Source organism: Balaenoptera ricei, chromosome 3 (assembly GCF_028023285.1).
Source record: "Balaenoptera ricei isolate mBalRic1 chromosome 3, mBalRic1.hap2, whole genome shotgun sequence".
In the NCBI taxonomy this organism is placed as follows: domain Eukaryota; kingdom Metazoa; phylum Chordata; class Mammalia; order Artiodactyla; family Balaenopteridae; genus Balaenoptera; species Balaenoptera ricei.
The window spans coordinates 178,606,709-178,622,791 of record NC_082641.1 but is presented as its reverse complement, the minus strand read 5'-3'; the positions used below and the strand labels follow the sequence as shown (position 1 = coordinate 178,622,791).

Below are 16,083 nucleotides of genomic sequence, written 5' to 3'. Positions count from 1 at the left end.
CTCCCCACTGCCACCACCAGCTCCCTCCGCCATCGGGATAGCGTGCAAGGCCCGGAGGGACCTGGCTGGACCCCTGGCCCACGGGCTGACCAGCGGCCTTGACAAGCTCTTGTCATTTTGAGGTGGACATTTTGCTGCACCATAGATACTTTTTACTGTTGTTTTTTTTTTTTTTGGTACCCTCTCTCTCCCGATTTTTTTTTTTTCCTGGTTCTAGCAGAAAATGGGATGATATCTTGCCAATCGACTGATTCCCCTTGTCCCCTCGCCGCGGCCACCAGAGACACAGGGCTTTCCGAATGACAAGGTGTAATCTAATGTTCCCCTCACCCCCCCCCCCAAAACAGAGGAAACAGCAATGCAAAGGGTGTGAGGCAGGCAGCAGGCGAGGTGTCTAGAGCTCAGTGTTCCTGCAGAACGGCCCCGGCCCCCACCCCCTCCCCGACCCGCCATGCCCAAACGGAGGAAAGCCTGCCTTCCCACCCCAGGAGCCCCCTCTCCCCTTGGGATGAGGGTGGGATGAGGAGAAGGGCTGGGTCTTGACCTACCACTGCCTACCACCAGGGTCAAGTCAGGGGCTTTGGGGGTGGAGGGTGGGGTGGTATGGCCAGGTGTAATCAGCAAGAGCCAGGGAGGTCGCCAACATACCCCAGTGGTAGTCTTTCTGGAGATACAGGAGGTGGCGGAGGGCGGGTTCCAGGCCCAATATCTGTATCTACGCTTGTTTTGGGGTGCCAGGAGGTAAGGGGAACACCTAGAGGTCATATCCACCAATTATACGGCTTGGGTGCCAGAGTTTTAATTTTAAAAACAATTTGCCCCACAGAATTCCAAGCTATGAACTGATCTGAAGAGGCCTGGGGATGGGTTTCAGATAAAGGGTTCTGAAGAACACTTGGAAATTGGGGCAATCTGGATCTCCCTCTGGCATTGTATATTGAGTCCCGATCTCTTAGCTCAGCATTGAGAACTGGCGTTAAATTATCCCCATCTGGCTTCTTCCAAGATCCTGAGAATATCCTATAAGTCCCTTGAAGGTGGAAAGTTCTTTCCCATGTCTCTAGCTCGCTCCAAGTTCTCCCCGCATGTTCCTATGTCATCGGGTGGATGGCACACCATTTAACCGGGTCCTGCACCATGGTTCAAAAATGCTATGATGCTAGACCAAGTGGTAAAGACACCATCGTCAGCCACTAATTCACACCTTAAAGGCTGACAATTTTAAAGATTTTAAAGAATATTAAACAGCCAGGGAGAATATAACCTGATCATCTTCCCACCCTGTCAAAGTCTGAGCTGCATCTCCCTTAGGAGAGTTCTGGGAGCAGAGCTCCCAGCTGCATTAAAAAAATGGGCTTGGTTTTGACCTTGGTCCTTTGAATATCAGAGATATACTTCAGGAGAAGGGTAAATCTGAATATTCCACTCACTGGATCACCCAGGGTCAGCAGAAGCTGGAGATTGTGAATTGAAGGAAGAGTTAGGTTGAGGGTGGGGATTCGGTGCAAATAACTCCCAGGGCTGGTTGCTCTGGTAACACTGTAAATGCTTGTAGCTTTCAGGCCAGAACATGCTAGGTGGCTCTTCTCTTCTGCTGGGCTGGTACTTATCTGCAAGGGTAGCCTAACATCCAAACTGATCCTTTTTTTTTTTTTTTTTTTTTGCCCCCTTCTGATACTCTGGCCACAGAACTTCCTGGGGGAGTGACAGGGAGTAAGATGAGAGATGTGGCTCTGGGGAGGCCACTGATCTCATGGGAACGGGGTTGGAGCCAGGAGAAAATGAGACCATGAGATGGGCTCAGACATGCATTAGCAAAAAATGAGATCTGAGCAAATGAATTAACATCTGCCCTCCAATTCTTTTCAAAGCAGTTTCCCATAAGCCATCTTATTCAAACAGTGGATGTTTGAAATACATGATGGGGAAACTGAGGTCCCCAAAGGGAAGTGACTTGCCCAGACCATTTATCTGAACTCAATTTCCCTGTTTTACAACAACTTCGCTTGCAATTTCTTATGTGCCATGCACTACACAGGGCACGAGATGAGCATTAATTTGCTCGATGGAATCCTCCCAACTACCCTGTGAGCTAGGTAAATCAATGCTTCCTATTATTCAGATGAAGAAATAGGGACTCCAAGCAACCAAATGACTAGCCCAAGGTCACACAGCCAGGGAGGGGCAGAGGCAGGACTTGAATCTAGGTCTCCCCAAGCCGCAAGTCTGTGCTCTCACCACCAGTCTATACTGCCCCAAAAGTCCAAGTGGTCTTCAGAGACCCTCAGCCACCTCTCAGTTTGAATTCACTGGGACCCAGCTTTAGTGAAGGGGCCGGGAGACCTCTGTCTTCCACCTTTTGGAGAGGTTCTGCCTGGCAGCTCTCACTCTGGATTCAAAAGGAGACAGGAAAAATAAATCCCTTGTTATTGCATCTGAAGTCCTCTTGCCAACTTGCCCCTGAACTTAATAATTGGGAGTTTAGAGAAGGCAGGTGAGGGACAAGAGAGAGAAAAAGGTGACCCCAAACAGGCTGATCTCAGCCCTCCACTATCATCAGTGTTGGGTAGTAAGCTGGGGGCTAGTGGCTATAAATCTAAAGGGATATTTTATTGGGGGTTGTTTTTTATTTGGGGTTGGAATGGGGTTCTCAAGGGTTTGCCTTTCCTCAGGGAGGGAACAGAAGATGGGAGCGAACATCTCCAAAGGTTTCAAGAGTGAGAGAAACACACAGAGAGAAAGAGAGCTGAAAGAGAGAGAAAGGCAGAGGGAGAGCTGGGGAAGGGGAGGGGGGAGGGGCTGTGCCCAAAGTTCCCCAGGGTTTTCTCCAGAATTCCACAGTTCTGATGCTCAGGTAGTCAGAAAGTGACCGTGCTGTGTTGCTGGACAAAAGACGCCTGTGACTGGGCCCAGAGCCTGTGAGGTGGTGGGGGAAGCAGCCAACATCATCTGGGAGGCAGAGGCGTAGCACTAAAGGGCAGAATAACTGGCCAAGTAGTTCTTCCAAAGTCTGTCATGCTACATTTTCTGATGGGTGGCTCCATACTGGTACCCAGCCAGGATGCAAAAAGTCATCACACCAGCTGCCACATTGAGTGCTGCCTATGCAGTGCCAAGCATGCATCATTTTGGGAGGACGGTCCACTGAAAGGTGGCCATTTCTCATATTTGGACATGTTGCTCCAATGAACAAGAACTCAAAATGCCGGCTACCCATTCAGCTGTGCTTCAAATGCCTGTTTTGGGGTTGTTTGGGAGGGTGGGAGGTGGTCTCATGCTGAGGCAGAAGGATGGAAACGTGCCTGCTTAAGCTCCCTTCCAACACGGCTGCCCTGTGGGGCTGAGGCATCAGCGCTGGGTAAAACAGAGCTGGCAAATTGGGTTGCTCTCCTCACACACCCCACTCAGGCTCTGACCTCCCACCATCTGTCTATGCCACCTCCCTTGTGCTCTTGAGCCCGGGCGGTCACTTTCTGCCCCAGCATCCCAGCTGTGGGACCCCTTCCGCCCTCCTGGATGGTAGTTGGGACAGGAACACTGGCTTTTAAATCACAATGCTTTTGGAGAACAACCACACAACAGCTCAGCCCAAGAAACCCAAACCAAAGAGCACGGAAACACAGGACAGAACCAAAGACGAAACGCTTTTGGGGAGGAGGGGGTCGGGTGAAGGGGATGGGAGGGGGGAAAAAAAAAACGAACCAATCGGTTTTTCCCCCCCAAACGAAACAAAATCAAAACATTAATAATTAAATAAAAGGAAGGAAGAAAGAAAAAAACGAAGAGAACCAAAGGAGAAAAACGGAACGGAAGACGAGAAACACTCCAACAGAAGGCGTTGGGAATTCACCAAACCGAACCGACAAGAGTGGCATGCAGAGAAGATTTTTACATTCTCCCAGCATGCATCAGGCCCAAGTTACCATGACGACGAGGAGTGCAAAAAACTTAGCAACAACATTACCAAAGGATGCATAGAGGCGACCACAATGCAAGCATCGCATGTGTGCGGCCGGCCCTAGGCCGGGCTGGGCGCGGCTGAGATTTTCGTGTCTTTCTGGGTTTTTGCTCTCACTTGGTGGTTTTTTGTTTTGTTTTGTTCACGTTGAGCTCAGTATTCGTATTCGTCATTTTTTTTTTTTAGTTCGTTTTTCTATTATTTTCTGTGTGCATGTCTGCGTGTGTCCGTGTGCCTGTCTGTGTGCGTTTCTTGTGTGTGTGTGTCACTTTCGGAATGTAAAAATGTGGGTAAAGAAAGTAAAAAAGAAAAAAACACACCAACCTTCTCGAAGCTCTGAGGGATGTAAAGGGGGTTTGATGCAGAACACAATGACATGGGGAGAAGAGAAAAAATAGGGGAGATACAGAGAGTAAAAAGAGGACTTCCCAAGGCTAAAAGCTGCAATAGTTTGTTGATTTTTTTGTTTTCTTTAAACCAAAAAAAAAAAATTAAAATTAAAAAATAAAAAGAACAGCAACGACCTTTTAGTCTTTCCTCCGCTCTTTCCTTGACATACAAGATCTACATTTGCTTTCCACGATTTTTTTTTAAATTCAATTTTGGAGCGTCTGAGACCCAGGCAAAGAATGGGAAGCTGGACCCCCCCAAAAGAAAGGACCCCACCTCTGGGACGGGGCGGGGGGTGCTGAGGACACAGAAGGCCCCCCTCCCTTGTCGCACCCTGGGCTAGAGGCCCCACCCCCGCCCTGCCCCATGCCTGCTGCCCACACTGTCCTCCTTGAACTCTGCCAGACTTACAAACCCCCATCCCAGGTGTTTGCAGAGAAATAAGCAGGTTAGACGAAGACCAGTCAGTTGGAGTCGTGGACGCGCTATAACTCACCAGAGGTGCCGTGGCATCGGATCGGATGTGTGCCCCCTGCCCGCCCCCGCCCCGGCGTCCCCGTCCCCTCCCACCAGGCAGCCTCCTTCCTCCTCAGAGACGAGATGCAGAACCCAAGTGCAGCCAAGGCGCTGCTTCAGGGCTGGTTGGGGCTGTGCTTACTGGGGACCAAGGGGCTGAGGGTCTCCAGGCGAGGGAGGAGCCGCACGGCCTCCCAGGTGGAGAATGGCAGGGACTTGGTGCGTCGAACGGGGGAAACGGAGGCCCGAAGAAGGCTGGCATGGGGTCAAGTATACAGAGCCAATTGGGGCAGCCCGGGGGGATGAACGGGACCCTGTTTCCTGGCAAGCGGGAGCTGTTTCTACCACGAATCGGATCAGAAACAGCCAAGGGGATGCAGGAGATGGAGGAGGAGACAAATTAAAATTTCTGAAAGGACGGAAGAGAACCGACCCGGGGATGAGACGGGGTCCACAGAGACATCTAGGAGCAGGGGCGACCCCCCCAACCTGGCACCTTTGAGGGGACACCAAGGGGCCCAGAAGAAAGTTTGTGTAGCCGCTTCCCAGGCCCTCCTTGGGTGGGTGGGGGCGTCGGGGCAAGGACACCCGTGCTTCCAGGCGTGACTAAGTGGGAAACTGACAAGCCTCAGCCCAAGCCCCAAGGCGTCTGCCTAAAGGAGCCCTTCTCTGAGGGTGACTAGGAGAGCGCCAGGCTCTGGGACAGCTGAGGGTGTGGGGCTGGCAGGGGCAGCCTTGAAGACCCCTCCCCAACTCTTAGATTAGGGGGGCGGTGAAGCAGGGAGCTACGAGGCCACGAGTCTGGAGAAGCGAAGCGAGCACACAGCAAAGGGGAGGCACTGCACGACACACCACAGAAGCCGACTCGGATGGGCGGGCGGGCGGGGTGGGGCAGAGGCCTGCAGGCTCCCCCGGCCCTGTAGGCCCACGACTGACCCCTCCGGCCCTGCCCCATTCCCTCCTGCCGCCCCCCCACCCCAAGTCCTGCAGCCCACGGGGCGGCCATCACAAGGCACGGGGGTGGGGGTGGGGGTTGAAGCTGCCCCCATTTTACAGGCGAGGAAACTGAGGTCCAGAGAGGGACACAGCCTCGTCCAAGGTCCCGTGGCCACAAGCGGGGCTGGGCCTGCCTGCTGGGGTCTGCAGGGGACAGGGGAGCCCGGAGGCTGTGAGCCCGAGGAGGGAGAGGGACGGGTGGGGCGGGTCCCTGCCTTCGACCTGGACGCAGCGTTCCCTACCTCGCACGTAGAGATTGGCGGGTGAGGAGTAGCGCACGCCAGCGCTGTTGGTCGCCACACACTCGTATTTGCCCTGGTCGGTCTCCTCGCTGCTCTCAATCTGCAGGGCTCCTGTGGGTAAAGGGGACAAGGCCTGGCCCATTAGGGGAAACCTCGAGTTGGAGGTTGGTGGGAGGGCTGTCCCAGAGTCCTGTCTCTTAGTCGGTCTGGGCCGGAGAGGCAGATGAAAAAGCTGAGTCAGCCTAGAAGCCCCCACTGGGTCAGGGCCTCCCTACCTGCCTTTCCCCACCCCGATCCTGGCCCATCCTGGCCTGAACACACCGCCTGCCCCACAAATCCTCCACCCTCAGCTGGGACCTCGTAAACGACTGCCAAGTTGAGTGACAAAACTGGGGAGAATGTGTTTGCAGGAAAGCACCAAGTGATGTTCTCCAGGCAGGGTGGGGTGGAGAGCAGGTTGGCAGTCCCAACCCACAGCAGCCGTTCCAAAGACCCTGACACTTAAGGGGCCACCACAAATGATGTGCCAATTCAGGGAGCTGGTGATCGCCTGCTGGTTTCAACCAGTGCCTGTGTGTAAAGGACCGCAGGTCTGGGTTCCTCAAGTATGTTTGGAATCACAGGCCTCAAGGCCCACGGTGTCCAGAAACAGAGACAGGGTTGTAGATCTTCAGGGGTGTTTAAATTTCAGGACTGGGTTACCACTCCACAAGAGCAAAGGTAAAGGAGGCTGAGAGTGATGTACATCAGGTATGTTTGAAAGCAGAGGCCTGGATCCACGCTTTCTGTACCTGAAACTGATTGAAGAGTGAATTTCCCCAGAGATTTAAAGTCATCTAAGTCAGTCTGAATTCACAGATCTGTTTTAAAACCACGGGCCTGGATTCAGGATTCCGGATGCTCACAAGTAAATGAATTTTCTCAAGTGTGTCTGCAACCACAGACGGACACCCAAGTCCACGGTGCTCATAGGTTAACGGGGAGAATTTTCAAAAGTGTTTGAAATCAGGTGTGAAGGAAAACCTCTAACCCGTGCAAATAAAGTTGAGGCTGAAATGCCCCCAGCATGCTTGAAATTACAAACCTGGATCAAAGAATTTGTTGGTCATGAGTGAATAAGAATTTTAAAAAGAGGTCAATTTTCTCAAGCTTATTTAAAATCACAGGCCCAAATCAAAGGTCTTGGTGCCCACAAGTAAATGAAAATAGGGCAGATTTCCCCACAATATGTTTGAAATCACAGGCCCAGATGAAAGCCTTCACTTCCCATGAACACGTGAAAATGAATGAACCTTCTTAAGAATATTTAAAAGCACAGGGCCTTGATCACACACTACGGTGCTCATGACTAAATGAAAACGTGGCCAAGATTTCCCCAAAGATATCTGAAACCACAGGCCTGGGACAAATCTTCATTTTCACAAGCAAAATACATCTCTAAGTATGTTTGAAATCACGGGCCTTGATCAAATACTTGAGTGCCCGTGAACAAACTAAAAATGAGGCAGAGGTTTCCACAGTTATGTTTGAAATCAAAGGCCTGGACCAAAGTCCTCATTTTCATAAGTAAATAAAACTGCGTAAATATCTATAAGTACGTTAGACACACAGTCCTGGACCCTGTGACTGGCTGACTGGTAAATGAAGGTGCGGGAACACCTCCAAACGTGTTTCAATCACACATTGTTTTTGTTTGCTGTTGTTTTTGTTTGCTGTTGTTTTTGTTTGCTGTTGTTGTTTTTGTTTGCTGTTGTTTTTGTTTGCTGTTGTTGTTTTTGTTTGCTGTTGTTGTTTTTGTTTGCTGTTGTTGTTTTCCCCAATCACAGGTTTTGATCAGAGTCCCTGGCACCAGGAGTCCAAAAATCCAGTCCAAGGTCCCAAGCAGACCCCTCCTCCCAGCCTTGTTTGTGGGTGTCCCACGGAAGTGAGGGGAACCCACAGATCGGGAAGTTCTCTCTGGGGGCCGTGGATTAGGCTTCTGCCCCTTCATAACACTTCCTACCAACCTCAAGGCTCCAGGGAAGCAGGCAGGCAGGTATTACTATGGAGGCCCAGAGAGGGCAGGGAGCCTGCTCAAGGTCACACAGCATTTCGTGGCAAAGTCAGGACTAGACATGGACTCTTCCCTAGGGCTCCCACCCAGGCCTGTTCTAGTCTATTCTCTAAGGGCAGCACCATGGGGCTGCCTTTGAGACTGCCTATCTCTCTGCTCCCTCAAGCTGGACCCTCCACTCCCCCTGCCCCGCCACCCAAATCAAAGCTCCAGAGCTGGAAGGCCCCCTCTGCATGTCCATTGTACAGATGGGAAAACCAAGGCTAGAGACAGATGAGGGCTGCATACAGAGCAGTGGCCAGAAGCCTGACTCCCAGCGCTCTGGGTGGGCATGGGAGACGCTGCCCCTTCCTGAGGACACAACCCCCTGACTGCGGCCAGGTGACCCAAGGGGCCACCACGGCCACACTCAGCCCCCAGCCACAGATAGTGACACAGACACAGAAACTGCACGGACACTGGGCGGGGTGGCGAGGAGAACACATGTGGAGGGGGGCCTGGGGCAGACCCCGTGGAGCCTGGGGGGCTGGGCGGGCGGCGAGAGAGTGTGAGTGGGTGGGTGGGTGAGGAAAGAGCCTCTTACCTCGGATCGGAGTGCTTTCTGTAAGGGAAGCAGAGAGAGTCAGGTGAATGTCAGAAGGCAGTCCTGGGGGGGCCAGGGGGCCCCAGGGAGGCGGGGCTGGGCCACGAGCCAGGCCTGAACACTCTGCCCCCAGGGCTGGGAGGGGGCGCTGAGGCAGCCCTGGGCCTACAAACCCTGCAGGCCTTGCTGAGGAAGAATCAGGAGGGCTTCCCGTAGGAGGCAAGAATCTCCTGGGGAAGGAGAGGCTGAGTCTAGAAGCCCCTCTGGACTGGCCTGAGGGGCGTGGCCATGCCCCAGGGAGGTCCATGGCCTCGCCTGGCCCTGTGGGCTGCCTTTCTTCTGGGCCGAGGAAGAGAGGTCCATGACCTCCCCCCCTATTCCTTCTTGGGAGGGTCACGGAATGATGGGGGTCTCGGGAGTCTTGTTAGAGAAGGGGGAGAGGGGTTAGTGCCCCAGGGCTGGGCATTAATAAAGCAAAGGGAAGGTGTTACAGACAGGCCAAGTAGGAGGGACAGGGGAGGGCAGTGAAAGGGGATGGAGGGCAGAGGGAGGGCCCTGCAGCCTCCTTAACATCCAAAAGGAAAAGAGGAAGAGAACGATCTATGTGTCTATATGGGTGCTGGGGGCTGGGACACCTCAGGAGACCAGAAATGGTGGTGCCGGGCTAGAGTTTCCCACCCTCTGCTCATCTTCCCAGGGGAGATCTGGGCCCCCTCTCTCTCTGCTGAGGACCTGGGCACCCCAAGGCCAAGGCAGAGAAGCCGCCGAGAGTGAGAAAACACAGCTCTTTCTGCCTGGCCCAGACCCGTTTTGCAGATGAACAAACTGAGGCCCACAAGGAGCCAAGGAACTGTCACGCCATGAGCCAGAGGCAGGGGTGAGCCTTGAACCCAGCTCTCCGGCCTCCCAGGCTGGGGCCCCTCTAGAACTTTAGGGGGGCCCTATATTATCTCTTACAAAATCCCCGACCTAATGGGGCCATTCCCCTTCTTCACACAGAGGGAGGGGAGAGAGGAGGAAGGAGGGGAATTTGCCTAAGGCTGCACCATGGAGAGTGAAAATCTGGGTCAGTGGGAATCTAGGTCAGCTCTGGCTCAGGCTGTTTTACTACACTTGGACTATCACCATAGTCCAAGTGACAGAAGCCAGAGGCCAAAGGACAGAACTTCCCAAGATGGCCAAATAGCCCATGGCCACTATGTTGAGAGGAAAAGATACACCTCTTGGGTATTAAAGGTGGTTTTGCTTTCTACTCCGAGGAAGATGAGAAGTTACTATCACGGGCCAATATCAGTCATTCTTACCTTAGTAAGAATTAGCCCAGCAAGTTGGATGCAGGGGATTTAGGCTGGGCTGGGAAAAGAGGACAAGATACACCCAGTACCAGCCCAGCTGGAACATTCCTCCCTCTCCCTAGATCCAGCCCGCAAACTTCTGTAATTTCACATTTTCCAGCAGTGTCAAGGCCCAGAATGGGGCAGGGGGTGCCGTATGTGCGGAGCTCCACTAGCCCCTCGTGGTCTTGTCTTTTTTCCTCTTTTCCTTTTGGGCTCCTCTCTCTGCAGCCCCCGGGGGCCCGGATGGGGAGGGCTGGGTGGTCAGGGGCAGGGGGGCGGTGGGGGGAGACGTTAGTAAACATGCCACGTGGAGTGGGTCACAGTTACTGTCACGGTGGCCATTAGTCAGAGGGGAGGGGACGGGAAGGGGGGACACGGTGGGGTGGGGGGGCGTTAGTTGTTGACGTGGTGAAGAAATTAAACTTACCAAAGGTTTCTGAACGTTTACAACGGAGGGACAAGAAAAGAGAACAGGAACATTAACGGGTGGTATGCAGAAGCCTGTATCCTCGTGGGTGCGGGAGGGGAGGTCAGAATAATGATCAGATTGATTACAATTTTTTTTTTTTTCCTTTGGCCGTGCTGTGCGGCTCGTGGGATCTTAGTTCCCCGACCAGGGATTGAACCCGCGCCTCCTGCAGTGGAAGCTCGGAGTCTTAACCACCAGACCACCAGGGAAGTCCCTTGATTATGATTTTTAAAGCAGCTGATGTTCACTGAGCACCTGCTACATACCAGGCAGCCTGTCAGGGGCCCCTCACAGAAACGCTAGGGAATAGGCACGGTTTATGAGGATGCTGAGACCCAGGGGATGGGGCACCAAGGTCCACAGTCTTAATCATTTCATTATATTGGGGCGACAATGGTGGAAACCAGCAGAGGAGCAACTGGATCCCGAAGGTTGCCATCACTCCTCCAGCTGAACCCCCCAAGCTGCAAATATCCTCAGACAGGTCGGGACGGGGAAGGCTGCATCTCTCCCCGGTGCGAGGTCCGGGTCTCTCCCGGGAAGAAATTCTGGGCTTAACATCTGCCCCTTTTCAGGGTTTGGGTCTTTGTTGAGGGAAGGCGAAAGCAGAGGATGGGCAGACAGGACTCCTCAGAGGATGGGACTGGGCAGTGAGTGGGGGGGGAGGGGCGCTGAGAACGATGGGGTGGCCTTCAGGCAGGGGTGGCTCCAGGGCGGGGGGGGGCCCCTCAAAGGAAGGGGAGAGAGAAAAGAGAGGGTGCACCAACACGTGTCCATGTGACTGAAACATGCGTGAGTGCCCGCGGGCACATCCCGACCACACACGTGTCCGCGCACACAAGGACCAGCCTGAGACGTGCACACGGGAGGGACTGTCACGCGGATACACGTGTGACCGAGACACACGTGGACAGGCTTTGCTATGTGGGGTGGGGAGGCAACCCTGTGCCGATGGCACAGCCTGTGTGTGCCCACACACGGGGAGCAGGTCAGGACACACAGGGAGCCCGGACACACACACGCGGATGTTCGTGAGGCAGTTAAGACAGCCGACACAATGCACACACAGCCCCGCAGAGAGATGGACCCACAGACAGAGGCACAGAGGTGCTGTGCTAAGACACGATTGTGGAAGTGCCTGGCCCCAAGGTGGCTAAGGCCTTGTGCTCTGTCCAAGGCTCCCCTATCCCGGCCGGGGCCTGGACAAACAGGTTGGACTGCCTGTCCGTGCCCCATCACGTCCTTACTGCTTCAGTCTTGGAGACACTCTCTCCCTGCAGCCCTCTATGGCTCCCCAGTACCTTACCTGTCTATGCCCACTATCTCCTCTGGAGACACCCACTGCTTCAGTACTGGAAATACTCTCTTGCCTTTGCCTTATGCTCCCCTCTACTCCCACCTGTCTGGACCCCATTATATCCTCACTGGACAAGTCTGCTGCTTTAGCACAGAAGATACCCTCCCTCTGCCACCTTCCATGGCTCCCCATCACCTCTGCCTGTCTGTTCCCCCACTATGTCCCCACTGTTGGGGCACTGTAGACACCCACCCTCCTCTGTGGGTTTCCATCACCCGCAACTATCTGTGCCTCATTAGGACCCCACTGCGTAGGTACTGGAGACCCTCTGCCCCTGCGGCCTCTGTAGCTCCCCATCATTGTACATATCTGGGTCCATTATATCTCCATGCAGGCACTGAAGAACTCTCCCCCTACCATCCGCCATAGCTCCCCATTACCCCTGCCTGTCTATATCCTATTACACCCCCACTGGTTCAGCTCTGAAGACACTTTCTCCCCCAATACCAATGCCCTCCGTGGCTGCACATCAGCTCTGCCTTTCTGTCCTCCATCAGTCCCCAGGGCTTGGGCCCTGAGATGCTGCCCTCCCCCTTCTACCCTCTGTGGCTCCCGCATCCTCCTGGCCACCTGTGCTCACCTGATCGCAGCTGCTTGATGCGCCCATTGCTGGCACTGGGGTCCACGGGCAAGAAGTCCTTGAACCAGGTGATCTCGGGGTCAGGGTTGCCACTCGCAGCACAGAGCATGGTAGCTGTCCGAGTCCGCTCTACCACCTTCAGCTGGGGGCCCATGTCGATGTTGGGGAAACCAGGGGGCAGCTGGTCCTCTGAGGGTGGAGGCGGGAAAAACAAAGCAGAGGCCCAGTTGTCACGAGGCCATCCCACCAGGGTGGGGCTCAGGGACGGGCCCTGGGTCCAGCCCCTGCCTGGCTGGGTGACCTCCTATAGCCTGTTTCTCTCTCTGTCTGTGAGAAAGACCACTCTCATGTCGGGGAGCTGCTGGGAGAACATCAGGCGAGACCAGTACCTCTGACCCGGGGCGATCCTGCCCCCAGGGGACACTGGGCCATGTCTGGGGACATCTATCGCTGTCACTCCTGGCATTGAGTGGGTGGGCCCAGGGATACTGCTCCACCCCTCCCAGCGCCTAGGACGGCCCTGCAGAGGATGATCCGGCCCTGATGTCAGCAGCGCAGAGGCTACAAAACCCCTGGGTTACTTTACAGCAGCCAGAAGGAGCTTTTTGGAATGTAAACGGCACCACACCGCCCCGCCTGCTGCCCGTGGCCCCCCCCACCCTCTGGAGGAACCCAGCCTCCTTGCCCGACGCTGGCCCCCGCCGGCCTCGGCTGCCCCGTCGCACGCCAGCCTCACACTTCTCGCTCTCTCCATCCAGCCACACCAGCCACCTTGGTCCCCAAAGTCGTCACGCCCCCTCCTGCATCACCCCTGGGCATCCGCATCACCTCAGGCTAGCTCGTGGCCCCAAGTTATAAATCCTCCTGGGGAATTCCCTGGCGGTCCAGTGGTTAGGACTCCATGCTTCCAGTGCAGGGGGCACGGGTTTGATCCCTGGTCGGGGAACTAAGAGCCTGCATGCCACACAGCATGGCCAAAATAGTAACAATAATAATAAAAAATTCTCCTGGACTCCAGAACATCCAAGCGTCAAACTCCATGGCTCATGATGTATCCGCATCTCCGCCATGTCCCTACCGCCCCCTGCGGGTCCTGGCACACAGCAGGTGTGCCTACTACTGAGCCCGTGCTCTAGAGCCCACGAGCCACAACTACTGAGCCCGTGTGCCACAACTACTGAAGCCCGTGTGCCTAGAGCCCATGCTCCACAACAAGAGAAGCCACCTCAATGAGAAGCCCGTGCACCTCAACGAAGAGTAGCCCCCGCTCGCCGCAACTAGAGAAAGCCCGCGCGGAGCAACGAAGACCCAACAGCCAAAGATAAATAAATTAAAAAAAAAAATCTTAAAAAAAAAAGAGTGGATGTATGTATTTGTATTAACAGATACACTTTGCTGTACACCTGATACTAATACAACACTGTGAGTCAATTATACCCCAATAAAAATTTTTTTTAAAAAAAGAAGAATGTGGTTCTGGCCTGAGGCGATGGGGCGGGTGGCCTTCGTTCATGTAATCTGCACATCGCACCATGGGCTCCATGGCCTGACTCAGCTGGAGTTGATGCCAGGGTGGGGTATGCAGCTCAACAGCCTCCCACCAGGTCCCACCCCCTCTTGCACCTTTGCCCTCCCCCTCCAGCACCTGGACTCCTGGATCCTTTTGCTCTCACCCCTAAAACCCCCAGCTCTGGTCTGGCCTGTCATCTGCAGTGGACAAAGGGTCCCCTGGGGTAGGGCAGGCTTCCTCAGCTAAAATTAAAACAGCCACTAGCTCCCTTGTTATGGGCTGAAATGTGTACCTCCCCCCTCCTCCAATACATAGGTTGAGGCCCTAACCCTCGGGACCTCAGAATTAGATTGTATTTGGAGACAGAGTCTTTACAAAGGTCATTAAGTCAAATGCGGTATTAGGGCGACCCTCATCCAACGTGACTGGTGTCCTCATAAGAAGAGGAGATTAAGAACCAGGCACACACAGAGTGGAGACCATGTAAAGACCCAGGAGAAGACGGCTGTCTCTGAGGCAAGGAGAGAGGCCTCAGAAGGAACCAACCCTGCCGACACCTTGATCTTGGACCTCTAGCCTCCAGACTGTGAAAAAAACACGTGAGGTAAGCCGCCCAGACTGTGGTACTTTGTCAGAGCAGCCCTAGCAAACTAACACAGTCCCTGCCCCACCCCTGATGGACAAGGGACAAAAAAGTGACCGCACGCAGGGCTGATGAGACCGAGGAGAAACAGGTCTGCTAGTCCACAGCTGGCAGGAATGCTCATTGGTACAGCGGGACCAGGAGGGGCAAGTTGGTACCATCCACCTGAGACCCCCGAGCCCTCAGCTCAGCGGCTGGCTCCCCAGGCCCGTGCACTCAAGGAGGAAGGCAGAGGTGTTCCTGAGGCACCAACAGGAACGGGAAAATGCCGGCGACAATCTAAACACCTGTAGAGACCTGGGCCATCTACGAATGGGTCCCTGAAACAAGCAGAAGGAATCTCCTTACAGACAGATTCGTAACAAACTCCAAGATGCATTCCTAAGTGGACAGAGTTCAGTGTGAAAGATGTGTAGACCAAGGATCAAAAACTACAGCCCCTGGGACTTCCCTGGTGGCGGTCCAGTGGTTAAGAATCCGCCTTCCAATGCAGGGGATGCGGGTTCGATCCCTGGTCGGGGAACTAAGATCCCACATGCTGCGGGGCAACTAAGCCTGCGCGCTGCAGCTGAGCCTGTGCGCTCTGGAGCCCGCATGCCACAACAAGAGAGAAGCCCGTGCACCGCAATGAAAGACCCCGCGTGCTGCAACTAAGACCCAGCACAGCCAGATTAATTAATTAATTAAAAGAAAACAAAAACAAAAAACTACAGCCCCTGGGCCAAACCTGGGGCCCCCGCTTGTTTTTGTTGACAAAGTTTCATTGGTGCACGGCCACGCCCATTGGTTTCCTCATCATCTACACGGCTTTCCTGAACTGAGAAGTTGCAAGAGACACTGTCTAGCCTGCAGAGTCAAAAATATTTACTCCGGTGTTTTACAGAAGAAGCCTGCTGCCTCCAGGTAAAGATAAAGCTGCTATCTGTGTAAAAAGGAAATAATAAACGTGTATTTGCTTACAAATGCCCAGGAGGGGCACCAGGCATGGTGGTGTGTTGGGGGATGGACAGGGGGCTGGGGAAGAGGTGGGCCAGAGGCCACCATGTGGGGAGGGAACAGAGACCCAGGTACATGGAAGGGGCAGGAGGCCAAGACGGGGTAAGAGAGAGCCTGGCCGGGGCACCATCACCCCGTGTCCCCAGTTAAACAAGAGAGCTGTGGTTCCGGCCCAAGCAGGGGTCTCTTCGTAGAGGAAAACGGCCCCAGTCCCAAGTCCTGAGCACTATGTACCAGGCCCTGTAAGGTAGCTTTCTGTGCCCACCTCTGAGATGGGATCTATTTCACAGAGGGGGAAACTGAGGCTCAAACACACGCGTACCCGCCCGGGTCATACAGCCGGGACACAGCAAGGCTGGGATTTGAACCCAGGCCGGGCTAAGCCTGAAGGAAGCTGGGTGTGGCCGGCATCTGCAGAACCCCCAAGCCGGCCCTGGACCTGTGGGGTCGGAT

General features: G+C 54.3%; 1 protein-coding gene across 1 annotated transcript in view; it reads right to left on the bottom strand.

Moving 5' to 3' along the window:
• The window catches only part of PTPRS (protein tyrosine phosphatase receptor type S), a 161,984-nt gene that overhangs the window by 37,308 nt on the left and 108,593 nt on the right, over positions 1-16,083 (bottom strand). Inside the window, exons 7-8 of the mRNA XM_059918693.1 lie at positions 12,482-12,670; positions 6,103-6,213 (exon numbers count right to left, since the gene is read on the bottom strand). Of these exons, the coding sequence (XP_059774676.1) occupies positions 6,103-6,213; positions 12,482-12,670 (300 nt within the window). The remainder of the gene's footprint in view (positions 1-6,102; positions 6,214-12,481; positions 12,671-16,083) is intronic.